This window comes from Tursiops truncatus, chromosome 5 (genome assembly GCF_011762595.2).
Source record: "Tursiops truncatus isolate mTurTru1 chromosome 5, mTurTru1.mat.Y, whole genome shotgun sequence".
NCBI classification, from domain to species: domain Eukaryota; kingdom Metazoa; phylum Chordata; class Mammalia; order Artiodactyla; family Delphinidae; genus Tursiops; species Tursiops truncatus.
In genome coordinates this window covers 91,108,818-91,125,853 of record NC_047038.1, presented here as the reverse complement: position 1 = coordinate 91,125,853, position 17,036 = coordinate 91,108,818, and the positions used below count along the sequence as shown (strand labels likewise).

The following is a 17,036-nucleotide window of genomic DNA, read 5'->3' as shown; positions in this document are numbered from 1 at the left end:
TTCCTGTATACTCTCTGGGCTGCACTTCCCAAAATAAACCGAGAGCAGAAATTAGACTTGATCCACGCTTATAAGCATATGCCAGGTTATCTAAAATACTATTAATGGAAAATCTGATATGCTAAGGAAGACATATATGATGTGGATGCTTAAAAAATTTCATCAGTCCTAAAACACTTTACAAAAACATAAATTTGCGGCAAATTTATGATGTTTCAATAGGAATTTTAAGAACAATTTTCTCATAAAAGGACAAATTCTACCTCCTTCAAAAAACATCAAGAAAAATACAAAGAAATAATCTCCTGAATTATTTAGTCAAATTTCATTAACGAATATATTTCTCTAACAAGAAAATAAATAAACCATGTTACAAACCCCCTGAGAAATGCCAAATAATGAGAAATCACAAACTTAATGAAGGAGAAAAAGATTTATTTAAATTAGCTAAGTGCCTCAAACCACTAACTGTACTGCTGCCAAGTATGTTAAACAATACTGAAAACTAGCACGTCCATCAACATTAGTTTCCTGAATTTTAACAACACATTTGTATCCCTTATGAGATATTCTCTTAGCTCATTAATATTGCCATTGCCCACATTATATTACATAACCTGTATTTTTGCGTGAAACAAAATAATGGAAATTAGCACAGTAATGCATGGCTCTGGGAGTAATTTCAGAAAATATCCAAAATGCAATTATTCAAAAATCTAGACAAGGAATGGATTTAAAGTAATCATTACTGTGTTTTGAAAAATTCCTATCACTCAGCCAGACAGTTCTAATTTCATGAACCGTGATGTCAGTATCCTGAACTTTCCATAATCTTTTTTCAAGTATACTTAATATTTAATTAAACAAATTCAAATTAGACCTCTTCAAATGATTTGCCAAGTAAGCATTAATCAGCATGAATTTAATTTTTACATAAGGCATTATGTTTACTTTTTCCTTGCCTTTATGTCATTACAGTAGTCCACAATAAATTTTCATGTTACCCAAGTACACTGAAGTTTAAAAATATATTCTCAACTGACTATGTGCCACAGAGAATTTACAACTAATTACTCAAGTTATAAATGTGAATGTTTTGTTGATTTCCCCTGGTTATACATAAAAAGTTTATTACTGGAATACCATTTGCAGGTACCAAATATACCGACATTGTATATACAAGGGCATTCTATCAAATCACTGGCTGATGTCTGAGTAAACAAAAATGGAATGAGATTCAATTTTGAAAAGTAGGTCATTTGGGGTCTAACTGAAGCTTAAGAACACAGTCAAACATAACTAGTTAGAACCAGGCAGAAGATAGAATGGAACACCCATTGTTGCTGTTGACTACACCCATTGTTGCTGTTGACTACAGCAACAAAAGAAGATAAAGTACTCAGGAATGAGCCTAATCAAAACTCTATAAAACCTAAATGAGGAAAGTTTAAAAACATTTCTAAGAGCACAAAAGCAGACACAAATCAACAGAAAGACACATGTTCTTAGAGAGAACGACTCAAGATCATGAAGATATTGACTCTACATTAATTTGTAAAATTAATGTGATCCAAATAAAAATCTCAACAGGCTTTCTTTTTTTTTTTTTCTGGAACGAAACCACCTGCTTTTCAAGTTCAAATGGAAAAATAAACAAGCTAGAATAACTAGAGAAACTGTAAAAAAATGAAAGAGAGCAATGAGGTGATATTACCTCATGAACAGACAAATCAAAGAGCAGAATGGAAAGTCCAGAAATGATCCAGCTACAAATGGAAATTTAGTATGTGAAAAAGACAGAATATAACTATCAGTGGTTACAGACAGACTTCAAAGATGTTGGCAAAACTAGAGAGCAGTTCAAAAGAGCAGAGGATCCATATCTCACACAATTCAGAGAAAAAGAGAACAAAGATTTAAGTGCAAAAATGAAACCAGAAAGTATGAGATGGAAATACTGGCAAATTCCTTAACATCTTGAAGTGGCGAAAGCCTACGTATGACTTAAAATGTAGAAGCGATAAAAGTCTGATATCAAAAAAAAAAAAAATCCAAAGCAAAACACCAAGATCCTATCAGGAAAAATATATTTGTAACTTATCACAGACAAGGGTTAAGTTCCTTAATATGAGTTCCTATAAAGAAGAAATGATTAACAACCCGACAGAAAAATGGGCAGATGATAAAAGAGTTTAATGAAAAAACCTTCAAATGATGCATAAATATATAGGAAACTATTCAGCCCTTTAGTAAGAAAAATATAAATTAAAACTCACTAAGATAACATTTTCCACCTATCAGCAGACTGGCAAAAGTACAAGTGTGACAACACACTGTTGGGAGGCTGTGGGGGAAGAGAGCACCTAGCCCACCGTAATCTTACTTTACTTTGCAAGGAGAAGTGCAAGGTTCTATTAAGTGAAACAAAACAAAACAAAACAAAACATCAAGGTGCAGATCAGGGCATATACGGAAAAAACACTTCCAGATGTAGAAGAAAAGAGTAACATGAGGCGGGGAACTAGGACAGGGTTGGTGCCAAGACTTCGTGTATCATTTTGATTTCTAAACCATGTATTTATCCATTTCAAGTTTAAAGGACTAAAGTTTTAATTCTGAGAGTGGCAGTATGGTGTCGGTGAAAATGACATTTGGTTTGGAATTAGAAGAACCAAATCTTCTACTGCCTTACCTTGGACAAGTTCAATACGCTACATGGGCCTCAACTTCTTCATTTAGTACACAGAGGTGGTTGGATTAAATGATCTCAAAGAGGTTAAGAAGATAGGCTCTGAAGCCAGGATACCAGGATTCATATCTCGGTTCTAAAACTCAACAGCCATGAAACCTCAGGCAACTTACTTAACTTCTCTTCCTCATCCTTAAACAGGGGCAACAGTTAATACCTATCTCATGAATTATAAATGGGTTAATATATGTAGAGAACTTAGAAGCAGCGCATGGTACACAGTGAGTGCTCTACAAATGTTATAAACTATTACCATCATTTCTAACTCTGGGACTCTACAACTCTCTACCTACTAGCATATTAAAAGCAGAACTAATGCCCCCAATTTAAAATAGACGGCAGAAGTTTGAACTGGGAAAAGAAAAAAACGATACAATTGCTGGGATAATTTTTTTTAAACATCAGTGAAATGCAGGCAAGTCCTTGCTTTGCTACGTTAACAGAAATCCATGCATACTGTAAACGTGCAAAGTGAGTACTTTGTAATAATGGTCTTTTGTGCAGACTACGTTATTCTGATGTTCATCAAACCATGATTTATAACAGGGAAAAATGGGAGATAATTAAATGTGCAATTAACTAACTTAGGGTATATCTACTTAGTGAAATATATACTGTGTAACCATATAAAGTGATGTTGACTTAGTGTTTAATAACACGGAAAATACTTGTAAGAAAAAATGCAGAATACAAAATAGAATCTAATGCATGATCACTGCTATGTAAATAAACAGTATAGGGAAAAAAAAAGCCTGAAATTTTACCAGTAGTTACCTTTGGGTAGTAGAATGAGGGACATTATTCTCTTTCTACTTTCTATTTTTCGAAATTTTCCAAAATGAAAAGAAAAATAAACTATTAGAGAGTGCAAAAATGTTACAGTATTTGTCCAGTATACTATCATAAAATGTTGATAATAATATAAATCCAACAAAATCCTGATCAAGCTGCTCTATCCCGCCAAACAAGTAAAATTAGAAATTGAGCAATAAAAGCTATCAAAACATTCTATTTCAGTGCTCTCTCATTTTCTGATGGATTCCTTACAATATAAACAGCTAGACCAGCTAAAAGAATGCCACACTTGGGAATTCCCTGGTGGTCCAGTGGTTAGGACTCCACGCTTCCACTGCAGGGGGCGCAGGTTTGATCCCTGGTTGGGGAACTAAGATCTCACAAGCCATGCAGCGTGGCCAAAAAAAAAAGGCTAAAACTATTCATTTTGTTTATGTGTTACATAAACACGTTTGTTTACAGGTTTAAGTCAAGAAAAAATACCTATCTCTTCTCAGCCCCTTAGAGTTTGTGAACCGCTGACAAAACCAAAGATTTTATAGGATGGAAGAGAACCACAGACAAAATAAACGATCCTGAATCACCTTTAACATAAGCTACTATGTTGCCCCAATTATATTTTCTAAATAAAAATCCCTCATACTCCTACTTTGTGGATTTCAAGTTTAGTATTTGTGCATTGTTCATTTAAATAATATGAAAAGCTAACAGTTTAAACTTCCAATGTTTAAGTATTAAAATGAGGTTCTAGAATATTATGATCAGATTCACTTTTTTGGTTTTTTTTTTGCGGTACGCGGGCCTCTCACTGTTGTGGCCTCTCCTGTTGCGGAGCACAGGCTCCGGACGCGCAGGCTCAGCGGCCGTGGCTCACGGGCCCAGCCGCTCCGTGGCATGTGGGATCTTCCCGGACCGGGGCACAAATCCGTGTCCCCTGCATCGGCAGACGGACTCTCAACCACTGCGCCACCAGGGAAGCCCTCAGATTCACTTTTTAGTGGTGGCCTCTGAGGACAGAGAATTAATAGGAAAGGGACATGATGGAACTTTTTGGGTTTCTGAATACTATGCTCTATATCTTGTTTTGGGTGGTGGTTACCGAAGTATATTCAACCACCAAAAATCATCAGACTGAACACTTAAGGTCTGTGCATTTTACTGTATATAAATTATACCTCCAAAAATTTCCCTTTTAAATGAGTGACATGTATACTTATACTTTACCTAATATAAAAAAATTCTGCCAGCTAAAGCTTCCAAATATGTCTGTGTGTGAGTTATTAACATGTGTTAAATCATGCTCATACAATTCCTAATAGGACCTCAGTTATTACTGTCCACACTGCATGACTAAACACAAATTCCAAGTATGGAATTAAGGTACATGCCATTTGTGCCAAATACTCCAGAAAACAAATCAAAACCAAACACAAATCACACTCTCCCCCAACACGCATCAAAAACTAATCCCCAATGGTAGTGTAGCATGTGGGTTACATCCAGAATAATTCAAGAGATTTAAACTCTTTCAAATTACAAAATTGTACTTACTATTGTATATTTTCAATAACCTAAGTAATATAAAAGTCATCACATTCTTTCATATACTGATTAAAGACAAAATTCTTAATCCTAAATTTGACTACCTTTGAAATGGTTTCATTGGAAATAAAGAAGCAAGCTTGGGTGAAAAATCACACCAAAAACCCAAAACCAAGGAATTCCAGAAAGTGCAAGCATCCCCAGAGGAAGCACCAGTATAGCTTCAGATTCCCATTCCTATAGTCCTTAATGACACCACTACGATACCCCACGGAGAAAAACTGGAGAGCCACGATAGAGATTAACTTGCTGGCACATACAAGTGTGAGTAGAATATAACTTCAAACAAGCAGTTACAAAAACCAATCAGCAAAACCCAAGACAAAGAAAAAGGCTTGCTGTAGGAGGAAAATGCCTAAGCCCAAACAAGTAATACATACCCGTCGGTCGATCTTATCACCCTGCAAATTATACATTAAAAATTATTCATAAATATTACTGCTTTAGAGAAATGTAAATCTAGAAAAATCCCTCAAATACAGTGTCTAGAAACCCAAGCCAATAATCTGGGACAGGATAGTTCTAATCTTTTATTATATAACAATGTATATACATTTTAGAGGAGAATGGATAATTTTATAGCACTGTCATTACTTAGACTGGTAGCACACCACGATCTTGAGGATTTCTCATTATGCATTAATTGTAATTGCAATGTTAGAGTGAAGTATGTGGTGATGACTGTTGGGCAGTTAATTTCTGTTTGGCTCAAGAAAAGCTGTTACACACTACTATATATAAAATAGATAACTAATAAGGACCTACTGTATAGCACAGGGAACTCTACTCAGTACTCTGTAATGGCCTACATGGGAAAAGAATCTAATAAAGAATGGATATATGTATAACTGATTCACTTTGCTGTACATGTGAAATCAACACAACATTATAAATCAACTATACTCCAAGAAAAAATTAAGAAAAAACAAAGAAATGAATAGCTGTTTCCACACACAGCAACAAGAGAATGACAAGTATTAAATAAGTAAGGATATGAATGCTTTGGGGTACTTTTAAAAAATCACTAAGAGACAAATGATAAAGTTAAAATAGGCTCTCAATCAAAGTAAACCTATTCTAAGCAACAAAGGAAGTGTTCAACTCCCATTTCAGTACAGTTAATTTTCAAGGTTTCATTTATAACTTCATATGGATAGCACTGATGTTCTCTAAAAGCTCACAATAAAACAATTCAACCAGTGTGGCAAAATTAAGAACTAAGAAGGACTCCGCATATCAGGGGGAAGGGATTAGGATAATACCAGTGGATGGATCAATTTTAGGCTTATGTACATTTTTACTCTCCTTGAGTGAATCTGAATGTCTATGACTTTACAGTTTTGCTAAAGCATGAACCTGAATTGTTTAACAGCAAGGCTGGCACATGTGGGTAAATCATCTAATAATAGTAAGGGACATTCCTAAAAGCCCTAGCATCCACATTTCAATGAAGCTTAGCTGCTTTCCTTAGGAGTCTAAAGGAATGTAAACATTTTAAGTTGTTTACCTACATCTTACTAGGTAAATTGTATGTCTTGGCATTTTGAGGATTTGAGAGCTCACAAACATCAAGGGGGTTTACTGTTTAACTATATAAGCATTGGAATGGTATTTTATTTTTGTTTTTTGAAAGGAAGATCAATTGCTCTGGGAAGAGAAAGAGCGAGGTGCACAGCTATGAACCACTCTATTCTATTCCCTCTCATAAATGACCCGAATTCAGCTATTAAGCAGAAACAGAAAATGACATGCAAGAACTGTGTGGATGATATAAAAGAAAACAAATCCAAAAAAACCACCTTTCTGTCCAGAACATGTGTTCCCATCATGATGCAGACCTTATTCACAATTTGGCAAAACCATTCTTATAAGAATATTTATTGCTTTCTCTCCACAAAACCATTTCTGGTGACAATGAGCTAATGAGCCGTCCTTGCCTCTCTCCTTTTTCATCTACATCTACTAAGGACATCCTTAAATCCTTGTATCACTGACATCAAAGTGAAACTTTCTCCCCCCGCCCCCTTAGAGAAGTTTTGCTGGCTACTTTACCTGTGAAAGGATGTTGGTGCACTGTTGCAATAAAGAAACTGGAGGGTTGCCAATACTTGTAGCAAGTTGAACCCTGAGCAATTGTTCTTTCTGGGTAGCATTTTCTTGCAAAGCATGAGCAAGGGCCACAGCAGCACACCAGTTTGAAAGTGAATCAGTAGAAAATAAACCTCCGCATAACAACTGACCAGCTGAGACTGAATTACCTGTTGCTACAAAGATGGCAGGCAGAAAATAAGGTAAAAATTAATTATGTTGCTTTCCAAACACACAAAAATAGTATGAAATGCTACTTAAAAATTTGCTAATTAGTAGTATTAAGTAATACTTTCAAAAGTCTGTTTTTTCAAAAACAAATGCAAAGATGACAAAAAAGTACTTTGGAAGAAAAGTTGCAGAACAAAGAAATATTAGAATACTTTAGGCATCAAACTGCTGATGGTAATACTCCAGAAATTATTGCCTTAATTAAAAACTACTTTCTAAAACAAATTCAAGGAAATGCAATATTTTAAATATTCTATTACATTCTAATATTCTACATTTAAATATCTACTACACATTTATGATATATTTTACCATTAAAAGCTTAAAAGACAATTACTTACTTTAAAACTGAAATTAGAATTAAATTATTTACGGGACTTCCCTGGTGGCGCAGTGGATAGGACTCTGCGCTCCCAGCGCAGGGGGCCTGGGTTCGATCCCTGATCAGGGAACTAGATCCCACCTGCATACTGCAACTAAGAAGCCCGCCTGCTGCAACTAAGACCTGATGCAACCAAATAAATATTAAAAAAAAAAAAGAATTAAATTATTTACCATCAATAGTGGAAGGCAGAAGTGTTGACACAATTTCTCCTTGTCCTTTCTGATTTTTATATAAGAAACACTGGAAACAGTAGAGAACAGCACAGCGCAATACAAATGGCTGCCTTTCATTAACCATGGACATAAGAAGTACTACAATGGCTGGTCTGTTGCATTTAAAAAGAAAAGAACAAAAAGAAACATTGCAATCCAGGTACACAAATCAATAACTAGTCGTTTTTACTGACTGAAAAACCATAGCCAGAACACAAGGAAGTAACTATTTTCATCTCCATTTCACAGAAAAGATAACTGCAGCTGTGAGAAATGAAGTGATCTGTTTGCTTAAGGCACATAGCTAGGAAGTGATACCTGCGCCCAAATACGTAAGTTCCAAAGACCACAAACTCTTTAAATACCAACATATTTATCTTGTCAGATAATTTGTTTCAAAACACATGACTGAACTTCTTAAAAGAATAAGATATGTATATGAGATATCCTTAAATCCCAAAGTAAGTTTTCACTTCCTCTGTGGGATCTCAGTATTTCCCCTTTCCTACCTTGGTGGGTTTGAAGGTGCATTTACAGAAGCAAAGTAGTCTTGGTTTACTTGACAGCCCCGAATAACTTCTGATACAGTATTAATGGTCTGTAATGAATGGGGATGGGGAGAGAATTTAGAGAAAGTCAGTCAAGGGAAAAACCCTGTTTCCAAAAGAAGAAAATGTTATATTCTTTTGCTTTTTGCTTTTAAATGGCAAAACTTAGACACCAAAAAAATCAGTGACAGCATTATAGACTTGTAACACTTTCTTGAGATAACATTTTAAAACATTAAGCGTAGGCCTCTAACTAAAAATAACACGTGACCACATGCATTTAAAATCTCAAAAAACTAAAATTAATATCTCCTAAGAGATAGAATCCATTTCTATGAAACAAGAAAAGGGTGCTTAAAAATAAAATCAGAGAACAAATTTAAAACGTAACAAATTAAAAATTCAATTTAAGGATGAAGTTGAAAAAAAACCTCCAAGAAAACAGAATAAAAAGACAAACTGGATCCAGAAAGTCCAACAATCTATTAATAGAGTTGCAGAAACAGAAAAGAGGAAAGAAATGGTCAAGGAATACGTAAAACATCCTGAGAACTGAAGTACTTATGTCTCTGGCTTATAAGGGCCCCAAAATTATTGGGGGTGGGGGTGGGGTGTGTGGTACAGCACATCACCAGTAAATTTCAGAAAACCATAAACAAAGAAAGATTCTAGAGAGAGAAAGCAGGTTACACAAAAAGGACAAAGATTCAAAATGGCTTCGGATTTCTTAACAGCAACACTGGAATAATGTTCTAAAAGTTGAGTGTTAATGATTTCCAATTCTGAATTCCATACCTAACCAAACATTAGAGTCATACCGCAGGTGGAGGAATGACATGAAAGAGCTAAAAACAAATTATCTTGCCATTTGCCCTCTCTCAGGAAGTAAAATAAGATAATGAACAAAGGGGTGGGAGAAAAAGACACAGAATCCAGATAACCAAGGAATCCCCAAGTTAAGAGAGAGGAAAAAGGATCGTTGGAGGATGGTGAATGAAAGTCCCAGAATAAGAGATGTGTGGCAGAAATAGAGAATATGCAGCCCATATTTGAGTAGGAAGATGGAGGGCTTCCGGAAGAAGGTCTGGAATGCGGAACAATGTGTTAACACATTAACACATATAACAGTGTTAATATGTATAGATACATAGAAAATCCGTAAAATGAAAAAAGAATACTATTATAACTCAGGAAAGAAAAAGGGTTATTAAAGAAAAAGATATAGAGCTCTATTTGGCTTAGCAGGAAACAGTATTGGAATAGTCATAAAACTATAAACCCTGATTATTGATTTAAATACAAATTACTGGGGTGACAAGGAAGAAGTAAAGTGGGAAGGTTATATAGGGGGGAAGTGGGGCTTAGGGTAGGGAGAAGGGAGTCCAAAGACAGTTTTTGCTATAAAACTTTTACTATTATCTGTGCTTTTAATATGCATGTGTTAATTTGAGAAAAAAATTAAATAAACTAAACCTTTCTTTTCTTCAAACTAACTTCTTTTTCTTAATAGGCAGGAAACAGAAAATGCCATATGTCAAGGAAAAAGAATTTATTATTCTACAAATAAGACTCAAATCTTACTTGACTAAGTCATACTCTTCTCAAAATTAAAAACATAAATCATACTGTTCACTCCTGTTGAATACAATAAAATTAATGAGAAATCTTCTAAGCTTTAACATTATTTATATACTATTAAACTTGAGGAATGAACACACCTTTTGGAATTGATACTGTCATCATTATGCTAATATTTTATAGGGTCAATAAGGAATTTAACATACAAGAATGGTTAACAATTCCTATTTTTCATTCAGCTGATATCTAATTCTTCCTAGGCTTCCTGACTGCAGCTTCCACAGAGCAGCCTCTGCCTTTATTTGGTTTACCTCAGTCAGGATGTCAGCAGGAACGCCAGTGGCCATTAGGATGGTGCAAAGCTGCTGCAGTAAGCCACACTGGAACATAGCTTTTTGGCAGCTACTGGTAGCACCGGGAGGGTTATTGGGAGAAACCAGTACACGAACAAGCTGCGAAAGAAAGAGAACACAAAATCTGTCTTTTAAAGATCTGAAAAGTCTTGAGACAAATTTGGTCTATATGAACAGAAAACCTATGTGAAGGATTCCCTCAACTGCTCAGCCAGATCTAGGAGCTCTTTCCTTCATGCCATCATGGCCATAGTTCTGTTACAGTACATACCACATTATGCTATTTCCTTCATTTTATCTCCTTCGGGTCATTGTGAACTCCCAGAGAGTAGAAACTGCCCCAGTCATTTTTTGTATCTCAAACAACAAGCACAGTATTTGTAACATAGTCCGTATTCAAAAAATGAATAATGAATAAGTAAGAGGATGGTAGATTTCTTATGGAAGTAAGGATGAAAGACCTAATCGTAAAGCAGGTTTGAAAATAGAATGGCCTGAGGTGTGATAAAATTCCTCCCAAACTGGAAATATTTAAAGAGAGGGTAAAATGAACAACTGGAGACATGGCTGAAGATTTGTGCATTAGGCAAGGCGTTAGCCTCATTGACTGTTAATGCTAATTAAATCCCTAAGGTTCTATGATGCTATGATTAGTCTAACCTTGAACATGAAATTTCAGAGACATGAAAAATGTTATCTTAAACAACTGTTCAGCACAGTTACATCTTCAAAATAAATTTGGATATACCTTACATTTTAAAACTAAAGTTATATGTATATGTGTGTACAAAATCTTACATATATATATATATATATATCAAGATCAAATGGTATATTTATGATAATACTTTATTAATGACAAAGTGCTATACAAATGTTACCCTAAATGTACAGAAGTAATCAATGATGTAACAGAGGAGACTAAAACAATTTTATTGCTATAGCTGGTGCATATGATAGATAATGACTTCACTAAGAAAGGGGACGTTTTTGTGGGGGGAGATAAAATATAAAAAATAAAATGGGTATGAAAAGTGCTATTTTTACTGCTCGTGAATAAAAAGGTGACCGGCAATCACTAGAATTTGTGGAAAAACTCAGTCAGTAGTTAAATCAGTAAATTATGAAGAATTGAAATAGTTAATGTTTCCACGTTTGGCCTAGCAGACATTCTCCAAGAGGTTTCATTAATAAATTGATGTCACAGGTGAGAGGCTTTAGGACTACACATTGGCTCTTGTTTTTGGACCTTTCTAGTTAGACGTCGGTGGTTTTTATTTGTTGATTTTTGTTTTAAATTTATTACCCTTCTATTCCTGCTTTTTAAAAAATACAGGCATACCTTGGAGATATTGCAGGTTCTCTTCCAGACCACCACAATAAAGCAAATATCACAATGAAGCAAATCACACAAACTTTCTGGTTTTCTAATTGCAAATAAAAGTTATGTTTACACTATACTGTAGTCCCTTATGTGTGCAATAACATTATGTCTAAAAAAACATGGAGAAACCTTAATTAAAAAAATACTTTATTGCTAAAAAATGCTGACCAGCATCTGAGCCTTCAGCGAGTCACAATCTCTTTGCTGGTGGAGTTTGATGTTGATGGCTGCTCACTGATCAGGGTGGTGGTTGCTGAAGGCTGGGGTGTCTGCGGCAATTTCTTAAAATAAGACAACAGTGAAGTTCAGTGCATCGGCTTTCTTTTCCTTTCACGATTTCTCTGTAGCATGCAATGCTGTTTGATAGCATTTTACCCACACTTCTTTCAAAATTGGTGTCAATACTCTCAAGCCCTGTCACTGCTTTATCAATTAAGTTTTTGTAATATCCTTTGTTGTCATTTCAACAATCTTCACAGCATATTCACCAAGAGTAGATTCCATTTCAAGAAACCACTTTCTCTGCTCATCCATAAGAAGCAACTCCTCACCCATTCAAGTTTTATCATAAATTATAGCAATTCAGTCCCATCTCCAGGCTCCACTTCTAATTCGAGTTCTTTTGCTGTTACCACCACATCTGCGGTTACTTCTTCCACTTAGGTCTTGAATCCCTCAAGGTCATCCATGATGGTTGGAATCAACTTCTTCCAAACTCCTGTTAATGTTGATATTTTGACCTCTTCCCAGGAGTCACAAATGTTCTTCATTTTCCAGAAAGTTTTCAATTGCTAGATTGAAAATCTAGATCCATCAGAGGAATCACTATCTACGGCAGCTAGATCCATCAGAGGAATCACTATCTACGGCAGCTACAGCCTTACAAAATGTATTTCTTAGGGACTTCCCTGGTGGTCCAGTGGTTAAGATCCCACGCTCCCAATGCAGGGGGCCCAGGTTCGATCCCTGGTCAGGGAACTACATCCCGCATGCTGCAACTAAGACCTGGTGCAGCCAAACAAACAAACAAACAAACAAATATTAAAAACAAAGAAACCAAAATGTATTTCTTAAATAATGAGACTTGTAAGTCAAAATCACTCCTTGGTCTATGGGCTGCAGAGTGGACATTGTGTTAGCTGGCATGAAAACAACATTAATCTCCTTGTACACTTCCATCAGAGCTCTTGGCTGACCAAGTGCATTGTCAATGAGCAGTAATATTTTGAAAGGAATCTTTTTTCTCTGAGCAGTAGGTCTCAACCGTAGGTTGAAAATATTCAGTAAACCATATTGTAAACAGATGTGCTGTCATCCAGGCTTTGTTGTTCCATTTAATAGAGCACAGGCAGAAAAGATTTGGCATATAATTCTTAAGAGCCATAGGATTTTTGGAATGGTAAATGAACACTGGCTTTAAATTAAAGACACCAGCTGCATTAGCCCTTAACAAGACAGTCAGCCTGTCCTTCGAAGCTTTGAAGCCAGGCGTTTTCTCTCTGGCTTCTCTCTAGCTATGAAAGTCCTAGGTGGCATCTTCTTCCAGTAGAAAGCTGTTTCATCTACGTTGAAAATTTGTTGTTCAGTGTAGCCACCATCATTAATGATCTTAGCTAAATCATCTGGATAATTTGCTGCAGCTTCTGCGCCAGCACTTGCTGCTTCACCTTGTACTTTTATGTTATGAAGATGGCTTCTTTCCTTAAACCTCATGAACCTCTGCTAGCTTCAAACTTTTCTTCTGCAGTTACCTCACCTCTCTCAACCTTCACAGAATTGGAGAGTTGTAAAGGCCTTGCTCCGGAATAGGCTCTGGCTTAAGGGAATGTTGTCATTGGTTAGATCATCTATCTAGGCCACTAAAACTTTCTCCATATCATCAATAAGGCTGTTTCACTTTCTTATCGTTCATGTGTTCATTGGGGTAGCACTTATAATTTCCTTCAATAACTCTTCCTCTGCCAATTCACAACTTGGCTAAGTGGTGCAAGAGGCCTAGCTTTTGGCCTATGAAGGCTTTCAACATGCCTTCCTCACTAAGCTTAATCATTTCCAGCTTTTGATTTAAAGTGAGAGACATGGGACCCTGCCTTTCACTTGAACACTTAGAGGCCACTGTAAAGTTATTAACTGGCCTAATTTCAATATTGTTATGTCTCAGGGAATAGGGAGATGGGGAACAGTCAGTCAGTGGAGCAGTAAAACACACACATTTATCAATTAAGTTCTCTATCTTACATGGGTGTGATTCGTGGTGCCCCAAAACAATTACAATAGTTACATCAAAGATACTGATTGCAGATCACCACAACAAATATAATAATAATGAAAAAGAGTCTCTCATAAGGTAATGAAGCTTTCTGAGAGTCACTGGCAGTATCTATCCAAAAATGGCATAGAATGGATTCCTGTAGGTAGAATTAGTCATAAAATTATCATTCCGAGAAAAAATTTAAATGTTTTACAACTAAAAAATTTTTCAATAAGATGCTTCCCCCAAATTTAATTTGCAAAATGTGAATGAACTACCCTTAAGTGGATCAATTTCAATTTTTAGTGGCCTAGAGTTCCATCATAATTATAACTGTGATGATGAATAATTCTAAATGGAAATATCTATCCAAAAAGGATTGTTTATCATCAATTGTAATGCATTTTCATTTGGTACATAATAGAGAACTTGAAATACAAGCAACCCTAAATATAAGCAATAAAGCTATCAAGAAAGAACCCTCTAATAGGCTGAAAAGCAGAAGATAACCTGTGGCCTGTGAAGCTATGACTACATCAACTACTCAGTCTTTGCGTGGAGAATATATTAAAGTGAATTAAACTCAGTTTCTTTATTTTGAAGTTTATGTTCTTTAAGATTAGTATCTAGTTTATTCACTTTCTAAAAGCAAAGAATACTTAAAGAAAGAACTAACTTACTATATAACCAGAATACTGTGTTTTTCTGTTTATTTATATTTATATAAATATTTATATTCTAAATTTTTTAGGGGGTAAAATAGTACTTTTACTTTTTAACAAGTGACACTTCCTTCAAAAATAATTATTTACGTAGTACCGTAAGCTATAAAACATGAGTAAGCTGCTCAAGCAGTTTAAATTTTCACTCTGGCAGGAAACATATATGTAATTTGTACATCATCAGATCCCTTCATTTTCTCTAATCACGTTTTGAAAATTACTTTTCTAGAGGAATTTCCTTTATTAAGAAAGCAATGGTGAGCAAAAATATCAAGCTTACCACTGGGACACTATTTCTAAAACATAAAAAACTAATGGCCTTGAAATGTGTAATACTGACAAGTAAAAATATAGACAATGAAGATGGGAGTGTAAATAGAAAGATTCTGCCCATGTTCTCCTGTAAAATATCTTCCTGACAGTTTTTAGGCATATTCTAAATAGGCTAACTATATAATTTATTATCTAAACTGGAACACTTTTGAAGTGAAAGAGGACACTATTAGTAATTACAAAATGAACACTGGCCTGGTGACCTGGGCCATATGGTCACCCTAATTATCAATCAACACTATGCAGGCAACTCCCAGAGCATGCAACAATATGTGGATTCTAATTACCAGTCTGATTAACCATCTAGTTTTGAGGAACACAACTTCAGAGATGCAGGCACAATTCAGAGACACTCGAAGACCCACAGGAATCACTAGAGAGTCAGTAAGGTGGGAGACCCGTATAAGCTTAAGGGTCTGGAGAAGGGGAATTCAATAAAGGGATAAGTAAGTAAAATATTTTAAAAACTTCGTCATTTTCTCTGATGTAGAATTCATTTGGGATCCTACTGTCTTCACTTTTACTGTCTATCATCACCAAGCTTTCACCATAAAGCTTAAATAAAATTACACGTGATTTGTCAATTTAACTTGTATTAGATTTAAAACTCAAGACTGTTAATCCTTGGGGGCAGGGACATTACCATTCATTTCCAAGCATCCAGGGCCTGGCTCTCAGTAAATGTTTACTGAATGGATTTCTTTGAACTTAATATTCTGAGTATTAAAATTTATGATACTAGAACCTTAATTGAAGATAGTAGATTTTAAAAATTCAACTCAACAAGCTAACCTGCTATTTTCTAGTGCAAAACCTATCAGGAAACTGTATGTTTGGATTTGCTTTAAAATAATCCTGCAGGGCCAGAGAGAGGGATAAAAGATGAAACAAAACTGCCAGATGTTAATAATTATTGAAACTAACTGATGGGTGTGCGTGGGGGGATCTCCATCTCTGCGTATAACTGCAAATCTCCATATTAAAAGCGTTTTCTTTTTTTTAAAGCCCATCTGAAACCAACTCAACATCCTGGATTTATCAAACACAAGCCATTTTCTTTTCTTTGAAAGTATCACTGTCAAAATTCTTATCACATTTATGTCTAAGGACAGTATACCTGTAGCATTAGGTGCAGATTAGTCACTTTCTGTGCGGACCAGCCTGAATTTTCATCTCCAACTTCAAACCAAGGTTTCATACGCTGAATATATGAGCCTTCTTTAAAAAAATTTTGATTGGAATTGTTGTTTTTTAACAGGTTTTGAAGCAAAATCAGACAATCTTCCACTACTATACCTGGGGAAAGAATGTAGAATGGAATGTTGAGGCTGATAAAACCTGAAGGAAAATTCAATCCTCAAACATTTCAAAAGAAAACTCTCAGTGCTCAGCATCTCTTCAGTATGCATGGCAGTGAGCCTGCTCCTTCTCAGGTCCCCCAGTGATTTCCTGACTTCTATTTTCAACTATCCACTCACCTCAGTAACTCACATTTTTTCTTCAAATCCAGCTTACACATCATTTCTTCAAGAATGATTAGCAAGATCCAGTGAGTAGGTTAGGATCACCAGCTATATGCTCTCACAGTAGCCTGCCCCTTTTATTATTATGCAGTATCTGTCTTCACTAGATTAATTCATGAAGACAGGAATTTGGGAATGTCCTACTTACCTCTCTGTATCCTCAGCAGATATAGAGACAAGATCCCACATGCCACATGGTGCGGCCAAAATAAAATAATAATAATAAAATAAACACCAATGGGAAAGATAAGCAGGAATTAGTCACATGAAGTGGGTGGGATG

At 35.5% G+C, this 17,036-nt stretch overlaps 1 protein-coding gene across 2 annotated transcripts in view; it reads right to left on the bottom strand.

The window, feature by feature from the left end:
- USO1 (USO1 vesicle transport factor) overlaps window positions 1-17,036 on the bottom strand; it is a 92,011-nt gene that overhangs the window by 14,742 nt on the left and 60,233 nt on the right. Inside the window, exons 9-14 of one of the 2 annotated variants that reach the window (XM_019932734.3) lie at window positions 16,349-16,527; window positions 10,500-10,640; window positions 8,572-8,660; window positions 8,021-8,175; window positions 7,199-7,410; window positions 5,527-5,547 (exon numbers count right to left, since the gene is read on the bottom strand). In XM_019932734.3, the coding sequence (XP_019788293.1) occupies window positions 5,527-5,547; window positions 7,199-7,410; window positions 8,021-8,175; window positions 8,572-8,660; window positions 10,500-10,640; window positions 16,349-16,527 (797 nt within the window). The remainder of the gene's footprint in view (window positions 1-5,526; window positions 5,548-7,198; window positions 7,411-8,020; window positions 8,176-8,571; window positions 8,661-10,499; window positions 10,641-16,348; window positions 16,528-17,036) is intronic. The other variant, XM_019932735.3, reaches the window with a different exon arrangement.